At 44.2% G+C, this 19,862-nt stretch overlaps 1 protein-coding gene across 1 annotated transcript in view; it reads left to right on the top strand.

Moving 5' to 3' along the window:
- The first annotated feature begins 7,321 nt into the window (after window positions 1–7,321).
- The window catches only part of Borcs5 (BLOC-1 related complex subunit 5), a 64,169-nt gene continuing 51,628 nt past the window's right edge, over window positions 7,322–19,862 (top strand). The window contains exons 1-2 of the mRNA XM_021165048.2: window positions 7,322–7,600; window positions 10,663–10,806. Coding sequence (XP_021020707.1) covers window positions 7,372–7,600; window positions 10,663–10,806 — 373 coding nt within the window. The 5' untranslated portion in view covers window positions 7,322–7,371. The remainder of the gene's footprint in view (window positions 7,601–10,662; window positions 10,807–19,862) is intronic.

Genomic DNA, 19,862 nt, shown 5'->3' with positions numbered 1-19,862 from the left:
GCTTGCGAACAACGGTCCATTGTGTGATACCAACTCGGGGCAGGTAGAAGGTGACCTACTTTCCGGTTATAGTAATGTTGCCACAGCTTGGTACCAAGGAGTAGCCAAGGAAAACTAGACTCCAGTGTGGATTAATGACTGCGCTGGAGTAATTTTCTTGCAGCAACAAGATGAAGTGGATATATATTCTATCTCTGTAGATGATATGAAGTGTGTGTGTGTGTGTGTGTGTGTGTGTGCGCGAGTGTGTGATGGGAACTAAGCAAACCTCCACCATTAGGAATTTCAGATTGCACGGTATCTTCACACCTGCCTGTAATCTCTGACCTCAAGACTCTCGAAAGCAGGAAGATCAGGCCGACCTCTGTTGTTGCATAGACTTCATGTCTCAAACAACAAAGAAATGTCCGCGTTACTGTTCTGCTACAATGGTCCTGTTATATGTCTGTCTTCAATTACATCAGTGAACACAGGTCACTGATGAGAATGGTGACTTAACCAAAACTTCCCAGAGCTGGGCCTGGAGGCACAGGTTTACAACCCTAGCTAAAGGTTCAGATAGGAGAATCACAAGTTTAATGGCTGTCTTAGCTAAGGAGTGAGTTTAAAGCTAGCAGACAATTTAGTGAGACTCTGTTGTTTTTTTTTTTTTTTTAAATTATTAAAAACACCAAGAGTTTGAGAAATGGCTAAGGGTTCACACTGATCTTCCAGAGGGCCCAAATTCGGCTCCCAGTACCACATCAGGCAGCTAACACCTGCCGGTTAAACTTTCTCTGTATAGCCCTGGATATCCTGGAACTCACACTGTAGACCAGGCTGACCTCAAACTCAAAGATTCAGGGATTAAACTCCTAGTGGTGGGATTAAAGGCATGCACTACCACTGCCCAGCTTCTATTAAACATTATGTTTTAAGATTTACTTTTGTAGGGCATGGTGGCACACGCCTCAGATCCCAGCACTACAAAAGCAGAGGCAGGTAGGTCTCTGTAAGTTCAGGGCCAGCCGGGTTTACATAGTGAGTTCCGGGACATACAAAGGTACACAGTGAGACCCTGTCTCAAAAAAAAATGTGTTTATGTATATGAATGTTTGTCTGAACGTATGTATATACACCACGTGTGAACGGGCCTAGTGCCCTGGAAGACGGGGGAACATATTGAATCCCCTGGAACTGGAATTACAGTGGTTATGAAACACTTTATAGGTGCTGAAAACTAGATCTAGGTATTCTGCAAGAATAACAAGTGCTCTTAACCACTGAATAATCTCTTCATCTCAAAAAAAAAAAAAAACAAACAAAAAAAACAAAACCAAAAAACCGGTTAAGGACTGGATATATATAGCTCAGCAGTCAAGTATTTTCCTAGCATGTACAAGGCCTTAATTTCAATCTACAAAGTAGTAAAAAAACTGTAAGAATAAACATTTCACATTGTGTTGATAATGAAACAGATGTTTAACTTGCAATCAAATCCACTGCTACCTCATTGCATGATGGGATTTTGTTATGTTTTTTGAAACAGGATCTTGTTATAAAGCCAAGCCTAGCCTTGAACTCAAGATCTTCCTTCCTTAGCCTTCTGAGAGCTGGGATAATGTTACACCCTGCCCTGCTCAGTCCTGGAAACCTGACTAAGGTATGGAGAGAATGAAGAAATGCCAACTAAGGTGTCTCAAAGGATGGCCCTCCAAGAAGATGTATGTAAGCCAGATCCAAAAAGGAGAAGGTCAGCTAGCCAAAGGAGGAGGAAGAGGAAGAACAAGAAACCCCGAGTAATTCAGAGAGAAGGAACATGATCACTCAGGGATCAGCCCATCTGGCAGGAGAGTCGCCTGTGTACATAAAGGAAGAGAGAATATTAGTCACAATACATTAGAATCCTGGAAAAGTCTCCCTTTTGCTACAAGGAGAATGGATTAAAGGAGATGAGGTCAGAGACCTGACTTCCAAGAAATGAAAGAAACGATGGGCCTTAAACTGGGCATGGAAATAAGGGAGAAACTAAAGAGACAAGCTCTCCAGGACTCAGGGACTGCTTAGATGTACTGGTGAGGCCAAGGAGACTTTTGGATGGGAGACTGGCTAGCTGGATGTGTTGGGTAATAAAAGGGAGAAAGATCCAGGCTTGGGGTGTGTGTGTGGGGGCACAGGCACAAAGGAAAAAAAAAAAACTTTAGTCTTGGGTATATCACACTTTACTGTATGAAACCACTTCACTGGAAAGTTGTTTCTAAGATAGACATGGTGGTCCAGCCCTATGATCTTAAGGCTTGATAGGGGAAAGCAAGAGAATTGCTGTGAATTTAGGGTGAGCCTGGGTTACAAAGGAAGACCTCTATCTCAAACAACAACAACAAAAACCACAGGAGAAAAAAAAAGTGTTTTTTATAAGATGTGATAGGAGGCTCATATATATGAACGTGATATAAATGTTCAAAGGCTATTCATACATGTAACACAGACTGCTGCTCATGCATATGCCATTCTGAAAGGCATCAGTCACAAATGGAGAAAACTTACAGTATAAACACTCATTTCATTTTCTTTTTTAACTTACTTATTTATATGTGTACACTGGAGCTGTCTTCAGACACACCAGAGGGCATCAGATCCCATTACAGATGGTTGTCAGCCACCAGGCAGTTGCTGGGAATTGAATTCAGGACCTCTGGGAGAGAGGTCAGTGCTCTTAACCACTGAGCCATCTCTCCAGCCCCCTCATTCCATTTTCTTAAGGATGAGAGCTACATCTTGTTGAATCTTTTCTTACCTCTAACATGTACCCAGTAACTGACAGGCTCCCAGTAAACTTGGAGTCAGCAGATGAAAGGCATACAGAGTTCTGTATTAAATTAAATCCATCCACTTACGTGTATACTTCAAAGGCTGGAGAGATGGGTCAGCAATTACAATTGAGTACTGACTGGTCTTGTAGAGAACCTGAATTTGGTTCCCATGGCACACATCAGGTGGCTAACAACTGGTTGTAACTGTAGTTCCAAGGGATCTAATGCTCTCTTCTGGTCTCCACTGGTACTACAAACCACTCACCCTTGTCTCCTGCTCCAAATAAAGTGAAATCTAGGGTTAAAAAAGATATAGGCACTTAAACCTCACCTTTCCACCAGGCGTGGTGTCTTACACCTTTAATCCTAGCACTTGGAGGCAGAGGGAGGCAGATCTCTGCGTTCCATGTCAGCCTGGTGTACAAAGTGAGTTCCAGGACAGCCAAGGCTATTACATAGCGAAACCCTGTCTCAAAACAACAAAAACAAAAACAAAACAAAAACCTCTCACCTTTCCTCACCATTCTAAAGCTGGGCATGACAGGGCATACCTGCCATCCCAGCATTTGGGAGGCTGAAGCAGGGAGATCGTCTGACCTGGGCCTGTGTATCAAACACTAGACTAGCCTAGATAGAGATCCCGTCTCAAAAACACACAGTTCACCAAACCCCAAACAAAACAGTCTTTCATGTTCTAGGAGCCTATGCTGATCTCTGGGTAGATTTTTATGTCTATTTTTATATTCCTATAAAATACTGAACTTAAAAATCTATTTGCATTCTTCTCATTGCCTTGTTAAGGGTCGTTGAAACCACAGCCCAAATCATTTTACTTTTCACCGCCTCCTAACTTTAGAAATTGCATATTTATTGCCCTCAGAGCTGTGAAGTTTAAATGAGATAAGATACAGAGCATATTTGTGCACAGCAGAAGAAAGCTCAAAGTCCTAGGTCAGTCTGGCCCTGCTGGTACTATATTTATACACAAAATCTTAGGACCATTTCTTGTTTTGTCTCTTAAGATGAGTGTCATGAAGACCAGGATGACCTTGAACTCTCTAAGTAGTCAAGGACAACTTTGAAACCCTGACCCTCTTGTTTCCACCACCACAGTCTCTGAGTACTGGAGTACAGGCTGTTGTACATGACTTTGAGTCAAATTACTGCTATCTTCAGGATTCCAGCTGGGCCTGCTAGCCAAAGATCACCACAGTGGGGGGTTCTGGCTTTATCTTTTCCTCCAGGAAGGAAAGAGGGACTAAGGGGGATCTCACCTGACTATCCAGCCCCTCTTCACAAGCAGTTGTATGCAATTCTGCTTGAAGATGGCTTTGAGGGTGGAGAACTGTCTCTGGGTGGAGCTAGGGTCTATAGGTAAGACATGAAAGGCTGGGACTCTAGGTATACTAGCTGTATACATAGGTGGGTGTACTGCCTGGTTTTACGTGTCAACTTGACACAAGCTGGTGTTATCACAGAGAAAGGAGCCTCCCTTGAGGAAATGCCTCCATGAGATCCAGCTGTAAGGCATTTTCTCAATTACTGATCAAGGGTGGGAAGGCCTATGGTGGGTTGGTGTCATCCCTGGGTTGGTAGTCCTAGGTTCTGTAAGAAAGCAAACAGAGCAAGCCAGGGGAAGCAAGCCAGTAAGCAGCACCCCTCCATGGCTTCTGCATCAGCTCCTGCCTCCAAGTTCCAGTCCTGACTTCCTTTGGTGAAGAACAGCAAAATGGAAGTGTAAGTTGAATAAACCATTTCCTCCCCAACTTGCTTTTGGTCATGATATTTGTGCAGAAATACAAACCCTGACTAGGACAAATTGGTACCTGTCCCGGCCCTTGGGACAGTTGACCAGGGTCTGGGGAACCACCTATGGAGAGAACGAGAGGTGAGAAACACAAGGACAGACAGCAAGTCTGATTGATCAAGCTGTCAAATTTTTATTGTTCCCAGGCAGGTTTTATGCCCACAGAAGCAGGGTATGGGGAGGGGGATTTCGCAGAATTTTTTTGTTTCTGGGAGAACACACCTGTTCCCAAAAGCAGGATATTGGCTAGATAAAAAGTTCGGCAGGTGAAACAGAACAGAATGGGTTGCTAGGTCCCTGTCCACAAGATCTATAGCTATTTGTTCTTAACTGGGGGTAGTACTTTCCATAGAGGCCTCAATTTTTTCCCACAGAAATCTCAACTAAGCTAATACTTTTCCACTAAGGCCAAGACTTTGTAAGTAAGCACTTATGGCTGACAAGGCAGTTAACATTCAAACAGGGTCGCTTCCAACAGGTACCAGCATAGTGGGGTATTCCTGTGACAACCTGACCAGGTTTTGGGGAGGACTGTGGAAGAACTTTGGAACTTTGAGCTAGAAGAGCATTGGTTTTTAAGAGCTCTGTGGGATGTTCTGTAGGAGCTTGGAAGTTAATGTTGAGAACAGTGCAGAAAATGGAGGCCTGGCTTGTGTAACTTCAGAGGGATATTAAAGAATCGTTTTGTTTTGTTTTGTTTTGTTTTTGTTTTTTTCAAGACAGGGTTTCTCTGTGTAGTCCTGGCTGTCCTGGAACTCACTCTGTAGACCAGGCTGGCCTCGAACTCAGAAATCCACCTGCCTCTACCTCCCAAGTGCTGGGATTAAAGGCGTGTGCTACCAATGCCCAGCGATATTAAAGAATCTTACCAGGGCTGTTGCTACTTTGATTGTGAAGATTCTGTGGTTTTGGTTAGCTGGAGCTGAAGGATCAGCTGTGGTTAACAAGATACCAGAACTACTAAAGCGAAACCTTTGCATTACTGGGGCAATTGATGCTGGTTAGCTGGAGCTATGAAATTAGCGGTGATTAAGAAGAGGCCAGCATCACTGAGGTGACATCTTCTGGGAGCACAGAAGCTGTGTTCTGGAGGCAACCACAGTTGTGCCTCATGTAGGAGCCATACTTGGTAATGTATAAGAGTCACCCAGGTGGTACTGGTTTTGAAACATGAAGGGGTAGCAGCTGATGCTTGGCTCTGTGAGAGGCCAGGAGAGGCCACTGGCGAAGGTGCAGCCACAGTGGCAGTTGAAGGCCCAGGACTAAAGGGGTCATGCAGAGAAGTTGAAGCTTAGCACCATGAAAAGAGCCTATGAGAGGCTATTTGTGAAAGTGCAGCCCAGTTGTAGCAGAAAACAGCAGTGTTTTGGAGATGCCAGTACCACCGAGAACAGCAATACTGGTGTACAGGCAGCTGGAGCCTAGGAGACAAGGTGTGTGCTACAAAGAGCTGAGCTGTACTGTAGAAGTAACACAAGCCCTCGGAGGAGCCCAGAACATCGTGAGTGGATCCCAGACATTGGATAGTTAAGAGTTTGATTTTGCTTTTGATTGTGACTATGCCCTGGTATTTTTCCCTCTTGAAGTATGAAAGTATTTTAGTGGAGCCCACAGATAGGAGACTGAATTGTAAAAAGACTTTGAATTTCAAGATATTAGATATTTTAAAGGGATTGAACGTCGGTGGTAGTTGATAGTGTAGGAGGGTATAGATGTATTTATATCTCCCCCAAGGAAGGAATTTTAGCAACACAGGCACACATCATAAAGCCAAGCTGCTTGTAATTTCTTGAAGCAGAATGAGAGAATCCCTATAAGGCATTGGGTTACTACCCATCTATACGAGATTGGCTCAGATAAGCAGTTTCCTTTTTTGTATTAGCTGTTTATCTTCCTGGCTTCTGGTAGTTCCATAGCGATCTGTCAATAAAACAGCATATTCTAACAATTTCTTACTTATTTCTAACTCCTTAAAACACACACAGTCTTGGCATTTCCTGTATTGCTTTCTACTACGAAACTCCCTGCTTTCAAAGTTTAGAAAAGAGCTTTGCTTCTGTACTAGTGTGAATGGAAATTTGAGGGCTACAGACTACCTTTCTTCCTCATTAGTAAAATAAGTGTAAAAATACCGATTTTTGCCTGACATGGTGGTGGTTTACCCTGTAACCCAGCACTCCTGTTGATTGAGTCAGGATCGAGGATTCGAGGTCACCAGGGTCATACAGAGTGAACTTCTTTCTCAAAAACAAAAACCCAGACCATTATGGAAAGTCGTTTGAACATAACCAGCATTACAGTTCTTAAAAAAAAAAAAAAAGATTTATTTATTAATTGATTTTTATGTATATGAGTACACTATAGCTGTCTTCAAACGCACCAGAAGAGGGCATCAGATCCCATTACAGATGGTTGTGAGCCACCATGTGGCCGCTGGGAATTGAATTCAGGAGTTTCAGAAGGGCAGTCAGTGCTCTTAGCCGCTGAGCCATCTCTCCAGCCCCAGCATTATGGTTCTTAATATGTGTTGCTCAAAGGTAATTAATGTGTCATCGGGGGTAGAAAAAGGCTTTATCTTTTGGACATCTTTGGCCTTTGGGAAGCCTAGCCCTTTAAGGCAGCGCCGCCCCAGCCTCCAGCGCGCGTCTCTTGCCCCGCCCCACCCCTCAGGTTTGGAGGCGGGACCTCCAAACCCGGAACTGAAGGCCGCGCATTGCCGGCCGGGCCAATCGGCGTCCCGGAAGGAGCGAGCTAAAGCCAAGGAGCCAGTGAATGACAGCAGCGCCGCCCGCCGGTCGCGGCTGCAGCCCTGCCGGCGTCCCGAGCCTCCTGTCAACGCGAGCGGCGTGCTTTCCAGCGGCGCCTCTCCAAAGTGTCTGTGGCCCAGCGGGGTCTCCCCGCTCTCCCTGGCCTCTGCCCCGCTGTCCCTCCGCTGCTGGGGCCATGGGCAGCGAGCAGAGCGCGGAGGCCGAGAGCCGCCCCGGCGATCTGAACGCCTCAGGTCGGTGCCTCACCTCCCCGCACGGGTGTTGCTGGCGGAGCCGACCGCCCCGGTGCAGGGCCCTCTGTGTTCCCTAACACAAAAAAAGCGTGGCCTCCTGCCCCAGTCCTGGTCCCCTAAACCGGCTCGCCCAGCTTCACTCTAATTTCTAAAAGACGACCTACTTAGTGTTCGGTTCCTGGACTCCACACTGACGCCCGAGACTTGGGTCACACTGGATCGATCCTACCCGAGTCCTCCAAGATCCGGTTTTCTGAAAATCGGGGTGTCGAGGTACCTTTTCCTGTGAGCACTGGGCGGTCACTCTCAGTGTTTGGGTGCAAATATTTCCAGGCACCGCTCTCTGGCCACTCAGGTATCGAGTTTTTTAAAAATAATTTTTAAAATAAGTTGGCCAGGTGGCAGGCCGTCTCTAGTGTATCTTCTTTTTTAGATGGCTTTAAGCATTTGGGGTAGGATTTGGAAGGGTTTTGTCCTATACCTGTAGTAAGTGCTCAATAAAACAGCTGGTACTTGAAAACCATTTGGTCCTTTTGTTGTTACTTAGGTAACCTCTGAGAGGGCCCTAGATAGGCTCAAGGATTACAAGCCTAATTAGTTAAACTCTCTGACAGCCAAAGAGTCTCAGAGTGGCTCTCTACTTGGTAACCTTTGCCGCTCAGAAATGTGGAAGCTAACAGATGATTCATGCTGAAGGGCGGGCGTTCCTTCAAGACCTGCAGTCAGGGGCTTGCAGCTACTAGCTTTGTTATGTTTTGATTCCTTGGAAGGCCTAGAGTATCACATCTGTTTTTAAGAAGCCCGCAAAAATGGCTCATCTCTTACTTTTTTTTTTTTTTTTTTTTTTCTGTATCAGGCCAGAAGCATACTTTAGGGGAAGTAGTGTAGCATCCTATCAGACAGTTGCTCATCCGGGAACCAATGGTATAGGCTCATTTCTGATAGAATGTACATATCCCGTGCCAGGATAATGTTTATAGCATACCCATTTTTGCCCACATCTTTACCAATTTTATGCATAAATAATGCCTAACTACTTTGAAGTCCCTTTTCCTTTGAGTCTGGAGGAATCGTGGAATTTGTTGCAGGAAAGACTGGTACTGCTTTTGTAAAGTGTCAGATAAACGACAAAGCCAAGATAAACTTTTCCTGAAAAAGCAATAAAAGCAGCAGAGGTCCATCGTTGTCGTCATCTGTCCCCCACTCCCACCCCAGCACGGTGAGGCACCAGGAGAAGCTCGCTTCTGGAAGACAGAGTAGTTCTGTGATATTTATCCTCAGAACAGACTGATGGGCCTGAGTGTGCTTACTGTTTACCAGAACTTTCAAGAATAAGACAGCTTAGGGATTCATTCTTGTTCCAGCCAGGAAATTATTTGGGTAAGAGGATATCTTGTTCTAGAGACTCCTTGTAGGTTTACATTGACATGCCCCAGAAGCAATGCTCGCATTTTCTGAATGGTTACCATTGATGGTTTCTGCCCTCTGTGCACGAATGCTGCACCAAGCTCCCTGAAGCCGTAGGTATAGATAGACTTGTAAGTTGGGATTGGAACCAGAGATTTTGGCCACTACTGGCTCTTTTCTCCACACCTGGCTGGCTCTGATAGGCGAGAGAGACACCTTTGCATTCTGTGACACTATGAAGAACCTTTGTACCAAGAGAACCTCAGTACCTTTCCTAAATCTGTTTTACCTTAGGCAAATCTGTAAACTACATACAGATCAGAACAATTAGAGAAGGAGGCTTTAAAAAAAATACCTACTTATGCTTTTGCATGTTGAGTAATAAAATGCGTGATTATGAAAGAATGAAAGAATCTCATATGTTTCTGTTATGTTTGAGGGCTTTGCATTCTATATATAAAAAGAGAAAAATAGATGTTTTGGGCCAGGACTCTATAGCTCAGTGGTAGGGCACTTGCCTGGTATGTGAGAGGTACAGTCTTCAGTACCACAGGGAGGGAAAAAAATAAAAAGAAATTAGAAGTTCCCCATAATCTTTCTGTGCCAGCCCCCACTAGAAAAATCACTGCATTTGGTTATGTAAAACTATTTTTTTCTTCCTTTCAGACAATGTTTTATGTAGTCTAGATAGATCTATACTCCCAAGGCGGTCGTTGAATTTTTTTAACAAAAAAATATTATTATATGTCTAGGTGTTATGTCTCCACATCATGGCTTTGCACCACATATATGTAGTGCTTGAGAAGGCCAGAAGAGGGCACTGGATAGGCTAGAACTGGAGTTACCAATGGTTCCGAACCAACACGTGGCTGCTAGGAATTGAGCCAGGTCTTCTGGAAGAGCAGCCAGTGCTCTGGTTGCTGGTGAACCATATCTCCGACCCCTGTTATTGAAGTTTGTATTTACCTGTATGTATCTCCTATAGATGTGGGCTACCATGTCCAGTTTATGTCTAGCTGAGTTACATCCCCCACATAGTCTTTTGTTTTTATAGTTTTATTTATTGGTCTTATTTTCCCCCTCACTATGCAGCTCTGGCTGTTCAGGAATTCACTATGTAGACCAGACTGGCCTTGAACTCACAGAGATCTGCCTGCCTCTGCCTATGGAGTGCTGAGATTAAAGGCGTGTGCTACTGCACCAGCATTTCCTTTTAGTAAAAACAAAACAAACTTTAATCCATTATAGCATTTCAAAGACAAAAAGGAGACAGCACCACTCCTGGAAGAAGTAGTTTATCACTTCAATAAGGATGACTTTGAAGAGAAACCATTAAGATCAGAAAATCTTTCACTGGGCCTGGAGAGACGGCGCGGCGGTTAAGAACACCGGCTGCTCTTCCTGAGGTCCTGAGTTCAATTTGCAGCAACCACATGGTGGCTTCACAACCATCTATAATGGGATCTGATGCCCTCTTCTGGTGCATCTGAAGGCAGCTACAGTGTACTCATATAAATGAGATAAATACATCTAAAAAAAGAAAAAGAAAACTCTCTCACTTACTACAAACTCCTCTTTCTAATGACTGTTGGTGAGCAGTGACGGCTCCCCAGCGTGTGATCAACTGATACTGATCTGTATATCTTTATTTGCAGTGACCCCATCTCCGGCTAAACATCGGGCCAAGATGGACGATATCGTGGTGGTAGCGCAGGGCTCTCAGGCCTCACGGAATGTCAGCAATGACCCCGATGTCATCAAGCTGCAAGAGATTCCAACCTTCCAGCCCCTCTTAAAAGGTAAGAGGCTTCTGCGATATCTGGACTTGCTGGGGAGGCTTATGTACAAACCCCAGTCTTTTGTCCCTTATGTCTTTCCTTACTTGACATAGTCTCTGAAAAGTCTTCCTGAATGCCCTGTCTGAAGTTGGAGTCTCTTTCTCTGCCTATTTTTTTTTCCTGAAGCACTTAATCACCATTGACCAGTGGTAAATTCGGAACATTTTTATATTTATCTGTTTAGTGTGTGTGTGCTGGGTGTGCGTGTTACAGCTTGCATACAGAGGTCAGAGGGAAACTTTTGGCTGGGCTCTTCCTCACTGTCACATGGGTACTGAGGATCAATTCAGGTTAGCAGGCTCGGCGGCAAGTGCCTGTAGCCATCTGAGCCACCTTGCCAGCCAGGTTGACTTGCTCTCTGTATTTTTCTGTGATCTACATGGTGGCAGGAATTTTCTGTTCCTTTCCGCTGCTGAAGCCCAGCCCTTGGGATAGAACCAGATCTAAGGTAAGGATCGAGTAAATCAATGGATGACTCGATGTTATTGGAGTTGGCCCTTCCCTGCAGTATTTCCGTGAAAAGATTTTTGTTACTCTTTTGTGATCTAGACTGTTGGATAGGTTGTCTAGTTCAGACTCAGAGACAAGTTCTGTCACCACTAATGCACTGGTAACTCATTCTGGGTACTCTCTTGCATGAGAGAAAAGTGTGTTTGTGAGAGGAGTGGTTATCCACCCGGTTAGCACATTTGAAGGTACTTTATATGAAGACCATAGCCTGTTTTCATATCTTCATTAAGTGGAGTTTACTTCCTGTACCTTCTGTGTGGGTGTGTGTGCATGGATGCTGTGTGTGTGTGTGTGTGTGTGTGTGCATGAATGCTGTGTGGGTGAGTGTTTGGAGTCCACAGGTCAACCTCCAGTATTGCTCTCAGGAGCCATCCACCTTGTTTTTTGGAACTTGGTCTCTCATTGGGACCTGGGATTTGCCATTAGGCTAGACCAACTGGGCCTCGTGTATCTACCTGACTCCAAATGCCCAGGGTTGGAATTACAGGTGTGTGCTACCACTTGTAGTTTTTGATGTGGTTTCTGGGGATGGAACTAGGTTCTCATGCTTGCATGACAAGCACTTTAATAACTGAGCTACCTCTCATTCCTGGAGATGGTTTTCTATCAACTGAATGGAGTTTCTGCTATAGAAATTCCTGAGTCTCCCCCCCCCAAAACCCACCCCAAACAAAACCTAGCTCTAATGACCATAAATAAGGCTGTGGTTTACTTAACTAGCATCTCTCTTCATTTTTCTTTTTTTGACAACAATACCACAGACTGAGAAATTTATAAAGAAAAGAGGTTAAGTTACCTTGTACTTCTTGAAGACTTTGATACTGGCATCCTCTTGGCATTTGGTGGCAGCCTCTCTGCTGGCTCATGACATGAAGGAGGACATCACAAAGCAGAGAAAACTGCTGTCTTGATCTCTCATTCTCCTCAGAGCCATCCACGTAATCTTAAGGCGCTACGTTCATGAACACATCCCATCCTGATTACCTTCCAAAGGCCCCGCCTCCCAATACCATTAGCCTATGCCTCTGGGGGAGTAAAATTTCAGTATGAACCCTAGAGGTGACAAATACCTAGACAAGAGCAAGCTGGAATCTTATATAGTTATTTATATTAAAATGTACCCTGGCCTTCCATATATACACATACCATTCTTGTAATTCTTGCATCATTAAATTTGCTTACATGATGTCTGCAAGATCAGACATCTGGCAGATAGAGATTGCCCTTGAAACTTGCGCACCAACACCACGTCCTACCCTAGTTATACCATTCTGCCCTGTTCCTAACAAAAACAAATAGCACATCCAGGCGATCTGTGAATCATCGTATTCTTCGAAGTAAGTCATCCACTTTATAGAAGAGCCTATCCACGCTTTCACTCTCCTCTGTATTAGGTACCAGATGAGGCTTTGATAAGCCCTCTGCACGATGAAAGAACATACTGGATTCTGTAACTTACCCATCTTCTCATTCTTTCCCCTTATTTTGAGGAAGAATATGATTCTCCAAAGAAGCCAATGTTAGTGAGATTTCTACCCTCACATATACCTACCTGCCCAGTCTTCAGAAACCTAACAACTGGATATTGATCTTCTGCGTTCCACCCTTCCTGTATCTGTATGGAGTACAGTTCAGTCAGTTTTCATGTGCTTTCTTCCTGTTGTCACCATCCTCTCACTCCCCAAAGTCTTCTCGTCCTCCATGGGTCTTCTGTGACTAATTCTTGTCCTTTCTCACTCAAGGAAGTACAAGAGGCAAAACCGAATAGGAGATATACTTAATAATGTTCTGGGGTCAGTTGTTGAACTTTTGAAATAATTCACATGAGAATAAACTGACTAGTAAAAAAATATCTAGGAGAAGGCTTGGTATTAAGAGACGGTGAATTTAAGGTTATCGTAGGTTGTCCGCCTCAAGGTGAATGAGTGATGTGTGATACAAGTTACCAAGGTAACCAAGTCCAGGTGTGTCACCTTGCAACACACTCACTTGTATCAGCTTTATCACCAGCTAACTACATTGAGAGTAGGTTATAGTAGAGAGGAAAGGAAAGCTGGTGCGGGGCAGGTGACTCTGGGTGCTTACCTGGGCTTGGCTAAGCAAGATAGAGCACTTGCTTGGTTAGAAATGGCAAGCTGTGTTCAGACCACAGGTACAAACAACAGGCAGTGAGTACTTACAGATGCTTGTGTTTCATTTGTTAACAAGAAATTCCCTGGATAGTGATTAGAGAAGACAGGTGGACAGGGACATTTAGTAAGCTAATGAATACAGTTGATAACAATAATGTCCAAGTCCCCTCAGTACTTCCCCGTGATAGTCATTTTGTTTTTTACTGTATAGATTAAAACATTGGGATTCACTGGCTATGGTAGTTGCCCATCTTCAGGTGGCACTGGGACATGCTGGCCATAGAGTTAAGACTTGTTCCCACTGAGCAGAGTGGGAACCTGCTCTGTTCTATAACTCACGATTGTTTCAGGGAGAGGGTGTGTGTGTGTGTGTGTGTGTGTGTGTACAAGCTTGTTTGGATTTTAGGTGTCCAGCTTGTAGTAGAGCCTCCTGCCTTGACATTGTTCTGCCTTGTCATTTAAAGCTGAGCCCTGTCTGATGGGCCATTGCAGAAGTGCAGAAGACTTGTGACAGTTGGCTTTATGCTGTCATCTCCTTTTTCACCTTGCTTTCAGGGTGAGGCAGTTTCTTAAAGTAGAAAAAAACAAGGCCACCCAGTGAAGGCTGTACCCCCCAGGTTTGATTTCAGAGAGCCTTTATTCAAGTTAATGACAGCTTATTCTTTCAAAACAATATATTCAACTAACACAGAGTTCACTATTGTTCCATAATGTCATATGATGTAATCTGATGCCGGTGGGTGAGCTGCAGAGGCAGAGACTGGGCGGGTTGCAGGCTATTTGTATGACTGAGGTAATGTTTGCATTTTAAGAAGCAAGCAGATTCTTTGGTTTTAACTCTTTTGCATGACTATACCAGGGTATAATTTATGCTGTATAATACAAATATCTGTTCTTCTCATTTTTTCAAGTCAAAGAATTTCCATTTTTCATAGAAACCTCTGAGTTAGCAATTTATTTTCATATGTAAAACACTTACTAGGAAATGGAAGAGAACTAGAAAGCAGCAGTGTGGCCATTCCAGAACACAGAAACAAATAGTTGATTTCATGTACGTTACTGAGATGCCAATGAATTAAATAAGCCCTACACATTTCTTACGTTTTTAGCCACTCACTTTTTAAAATGAAGCTGACTCTATATCATTCTCTAGGAAGGAAACATTCAGAAGAGAGACGCAATATTGTGTTTATGTCAAAGTTAGAAAAATGTCCTCTTCACTTTTAGTGGATGAATAGATGTGTATACACACATGCATTGTTTGTAACTGACCTGCCATTTTTGTTCATGACCTTGGATATAACGTAAGTGGTTGTTTTCATGCCTAAGAAAGGACTGTCCTTGTTACTAGCCAGGAAATCAGGCTTATACAACATAGATGCTTACGTGACACTAAGCAGCTTTGTTGGGTGTTCTGAGAGTGGGTGTTAGGAACAGAAGGCATGTGAAGTGGATTCTGATTATTAAAGAGCTCCGAGCTCTGTGAGGTAGGACATGCCTGCAATCCTAACACCACCAGGCAGAGGCGGAAAGATAGTTTGTGGCAAGCCTGGGCATAAAATACAAAGAAAAGGAAAGCTAAAAGAAAGAAACAAAGCCAGCCTTTTGGACTTCTCTTGGGGGAGTTAAATCACATAGAGCAGCAGTGAAGGGTCTTAGAACACAGAAAACTGCACCTAGCTGGGGGGAATAAAGCAATAGGAAAGGATAGGGAAGAACAAGAGGGAGGGAGATTTCACAGGACCAGTTTCTCAACCGTGTGCTGTTCTCTAACCAGGTCCTCCTCTGTCATTCAGAAAGATCAAACATAAAGTCTTCCAGATTCATCAGTCTCTACCAGCTGCCAGACATCACTGAGTTGGAAAGTGGTGTACCAAAGGAAAGGCTTAGCAGATGGACTTAACCAGAGCCACAGTCTTCTCTGAATAGGTTAAAGTGTTCTCCAAGCACAAGTGAAGAGTTGCTTAAATGGACTGGGAAGGTGAAAGCACCTCCCTAGAGCAGTTTCAGCATTCTGCCCTCACTGGCCTGCCTTTGGCCTGCATCTGTTCTTGTTTCTTTCCATCAGACCTCAGAGAAGATGTCTACTTCTGTTGTAACACCCACACACATTTACTTTGCTTCTGCAGTTCTTTCCCTCCAGTGTCTTACTTAGTGTACCTATTTTCCTTTGTTGAGTTATATACAGAATGGATTTTTAACAAATAAAATTGCTTTGTTGAGACTCCATTGCCCCTCCTGGCTACCATGTGTTGCTCTTTAGTGTATATCGCTGCTGCCAACACTACTACTAAACGGTCACTGTATGCTGTCCCTTTATTCTCTCTGCTTTCACCATCCTTGATGTGTGCATGTGCACACACATGCTACAGTACATGTGTGGACATCACAGGACATATTGCAGGGGTCATATCTCTCCTCATCATGTGAAATCTTGCGATCAAACTTGGGTCACCAGGCTTGGCAGCAAGCACCTCTTGCTTGAGCCATCCCTACAGCCCGATCCCTACTTCCTTGATAAGCTCCCGTAGAGAAGTACACGCTCTCGTCTCATGCCTGACATTTTTTCCTTCAGGCCATGGCTGCTTCTGTTTTTTTCATATTTAATATACATTTTCATCCCACTTTCTAAATTTCTTTTTTGTGTCATTGCTCTGCATTCCCATAGTGCTGGGGTCTTCTGGCCACTCTGTTTATCTTTGCATGCACTGTTGCCCAGTGCTTTCTAAATTTCTTTTTTGTGTCATTGCTCTGCAATCCCATAGTGCTGGGGTCTTCTGGCCACTCTGTTTATCTTTGCATGCACTGTTGCCCAGTGCTTTCTAAATTTCTTTTTTGTGTCATTGCTCTGCAATCCCATAGTGCTGGGGTCTTCTGGCCACTCTGTTTGTCTTTGTGTGCACTGTTGCCCAGTGCTTTCTAAATTTCTTTTTTGTGTCATTGCTCTGCAATCCCATAGTGCTGGGGTCTTCTGGCCACTCTGTTTGTCTTTGTGTGCACTGTTGCCCAGTGCTTTCTAAATTTCTTTTTTGTGTCATTGCTCTGCATTCCCATAGTGCTGGGGTCTTCTGGCCACTCTGTTTGTCTTTGCGTGCACTGTTGCCCAGTGCTTTCTAAATTTCTTTTTTGTGTCATTGCTCTGCATTCCCATAGTGCTGGGGTCTTCTGGCCACTCTGTTTCTCTTTGCGTGCACTGTTGCCCAGTGCTTTTCTGGAGAAACAACATTCAAGGACCTTAAGTGTTTTGAAATGTAGACATCAAGATGATTTGACATTTGTGTCGTTAACCTCAATGTTGTGTCCTATTTCTTTGGCTGTGAACTAGTAACTTCCCATGTACCATTCCTGTTTTCCCCTTTGGGTTTTTGTTGTTGTTGCTTTGTTTTTAAGATTTATTTATTTATTCTATGTAAATACACTGTTGTCTTCAGACACACCAGAAGATGGCATCAGATCTCATTACAGATGGCTGTGAAACACCACGTGGTTGCTGGGATTTGAACTCAGGACCTTTGGAAGAACAGTCAGTGCTCTTAACCACTGAGCCATCTCTCCAGCACCCCCCACCCCCCACCCCCATTTGGATTTTTAAGACAGGGTTTTTCTGAATAACTGACCTGGATGTTCTGGAACTCACTCTGTAGACCAGGCTAGTCTCTAACTCAGAAATCCACCTGCCTCTGCCTCCAGAGTGCTGGGATTAAAGGTGTGCACCACCACTGCCCAGCCCCAGCCTGTTTTTAAATTAAAATTTTTATTTTACTTTATATGTATGGATGCTTTGCTTGTGAATTGGTTAGGTGTTTTGTTTGTTTGTTTGTTTTGTTTTTGGGTTGTTTTGTTTGTTTGTTTGTTTTGATTTGTTTTGTTTTTCTGAGACAGGGTTTCTCTGTGTATCCCTGGCTGTCCTGGAACTCACTTTGTAGACCAGGCTGGCCTCGAACTCAGAAATCTGCCTGCCTCTGCCTCCTGAGTGCTGGGATTAAAGGCGGACGCCACCACCACCTGGCTTTTTTTTTTCTATCATAAGTGCTGGAAGCTGAACTTGGGTCCTCTGGAAGACCAGCAAACACTCTTAATTGCTGAACCATCTCTCTAGCCCTGTTCCCCCCACCCATATTAGCTGGCTGGCCAGTGAGGTCCAGGGACTTGTTGTCTCTACTTTGTTAGTAGAGTTAGTGCTTACTGTCATGCTTGGCTCTATTTTCTGTTTCTAATGTGTTCTGTAGATGCAGTTCAGGTTCTCATGCGTGTGAAGCAAGCCCCTTACTGACTGGCCTATCACCCAGTCCCAGGGTTTTTTGTTGTTGTTGTTGTTGTTGTTTGTTTTTGTCAACCTGACACCAGCTCTGGTCTAGGAAGAAGGAACCTAATGCCTCCATCAGATTGGCTTTTAGGCAAGTCTCTGGGCATTTTCTTGATTATTGACACAGATGGAGGGTGGCACCATCTGTGAGCAGGTGTTCTGGGCCATTGTATAACTAATCAGATGGAGCTGGAGAGATGGCTGGGGGGGGGGTGCTGGCTGGAGCGATGGCTGGGGGGGTGCTGGCTGGAGAGATGGCTGGGGGGGCTGCTGGCTGGAGAGATGGCTGGGGGGGCTGCTGGCTGGAGAGATGACTGGGGGGGGAGTGCTGGCTGGAGAGATGGCTGGGGGGGCAGGCTGCTGGCTGTTCTTCCAGAGGACATGCGTTCATGGGTTCACTTCCCAGCACCAACATGGCGGCTCACAAACACCTGTGTCTCTAATCCCAGGTGATTTGATGTCTTCTTATGGTCTTTGTGGACATGAGGCACACAAAAAGTACACAGGTATACATACATGCAGGGAAAACATTCATAAAAGTAAAATGTAAAAATCTTTAAAAAGAAGAAAGAAAGCAAACAAACCATAGACAAGCCGGTAAATAGCCACCATCCTTGGTCTCTGCCTTAGTTCCTGCCTTGGGTTCCGGCCCTAATGTCCCTTAATGATGAACTGTAAGCTATTAGCTAAAATATGTACTTTCCTCCCAAGTTGCTTTTGGTCATGGTGTTATCATAGCAATAGAAAGCAAGCCAAGACGGCTTGAATGTATCTCTACGCACCAAGGTATTTATCTCTCCAGGCCTGTGTACTGATCCTCTAAATTTAGAATGTTCCAGCTTCTGCCTATGTACATATGTATTTATCTACTTTATTCAGAAAACATAGAAAGCCCCCATCACCGCCTGGTACTGAGGGTGAAATTCAGGGCCTTGCACATGCTAGTAGGCAAACACTCTTATCACCAAGACACACTCCCAGCTAGCCTCAGGCCGTTTTTTTTCTTACATTTGTGTTTGCACGTGTTTGTGCATTTATGTGTATGTGTGTGTGGAGGTTAGAGTACAACCTTGATGTCAACTCCTCTGTTACTGCCCACTTTTTTCTTTTTAATATTTTGGGGCTAGAGACATGGCTCAGCAGTTAAGAACACTGACTGCTCTTCTGAAGGTCCTGAGTTCAAATCCCATCAACCACATGGTGGCTCTCAAGCATCCGTAATGATGTGTCTGAAGACAGCTATAGTGTATTTAGATATAATAATAAATAAATCTCTTTAAAAAATGATATTTTTATTCATGTGTATGTGTGTGTGTGTGTGTGTGTGTGTCTGCTCACAGAGGCCACAAGTGAACATTGGATACCCAGGAGCTAGAGCTAGAGTTATTTGTGAGCTGCCCATCATGAGTGCTGGAAGCTGAACTTGGATCCTCTGGAAGACCAGCAAACACTCTTAATTGCTAAACCATCTCTCTAGCCCCTGTTACCCCCACCCCCTTTTTCTCACTAGCCTGGAATTTACCAAGTATTAGCTGGCTGGCCAGTGAGGTCCAGGGACCTGTTGTCTCCACTTTGTTAGTGCTTACTGACATGCTTGGCTCTATTTTTTTGTTTTTAATGTGTTCTGTAGATGCAGTTCAGGCCCTCATGTGTGTGAAGCAAGCCCCTTACTGACTGGCCTATCTCCTCAGTCCCCATTTACAATGTTCTGCCTGCGTATATGTCTGCATGTATGCCTACAGGTCAGAAGAGGGCACCAGATCTCATTATAGATGGTTATAAGCTACCATGTGGTTGCTGGGAATTAAACTCAGGACTTCTAGTAGAGCAGCCAGTGCCCTTAACCTCTGAGCCATCTCTCCAGCGCCTGAAAGGCATTTTCTTTGAGACTTTTTAAAAATCAGGTGATAATGTACACTTGACTGTCTCCCTGGAGAGCCATGGATGCTATGATGCTGGGTGTCAATCAGGTCAAAGTATAGTTAATAGTGTTCACATCTTTTTTGATTAATGTAATGCCATCATTTCTATTTTGAGAAGTATAAAGTGCTCAGCTATGGTTGACAATT

This window comes from Mus caroli, unplaced genomic scaffold (assembly GCF_978045245.1).
Source record: "Mus caroli unplaced genomic scaffold, Mus_caroli_1 scaffold_7, whole genome shotgun sequence".
Classification (NCBI taxonomy): domain Eukaryota; kingdom Metazoa; phylum Chordata; class Mammalia; order Rodentia; family Muridae; genus Mus; species Mus caroli.
This window is presented reverse-complemented; position numbering and strand designations above follow the sequence as displayed.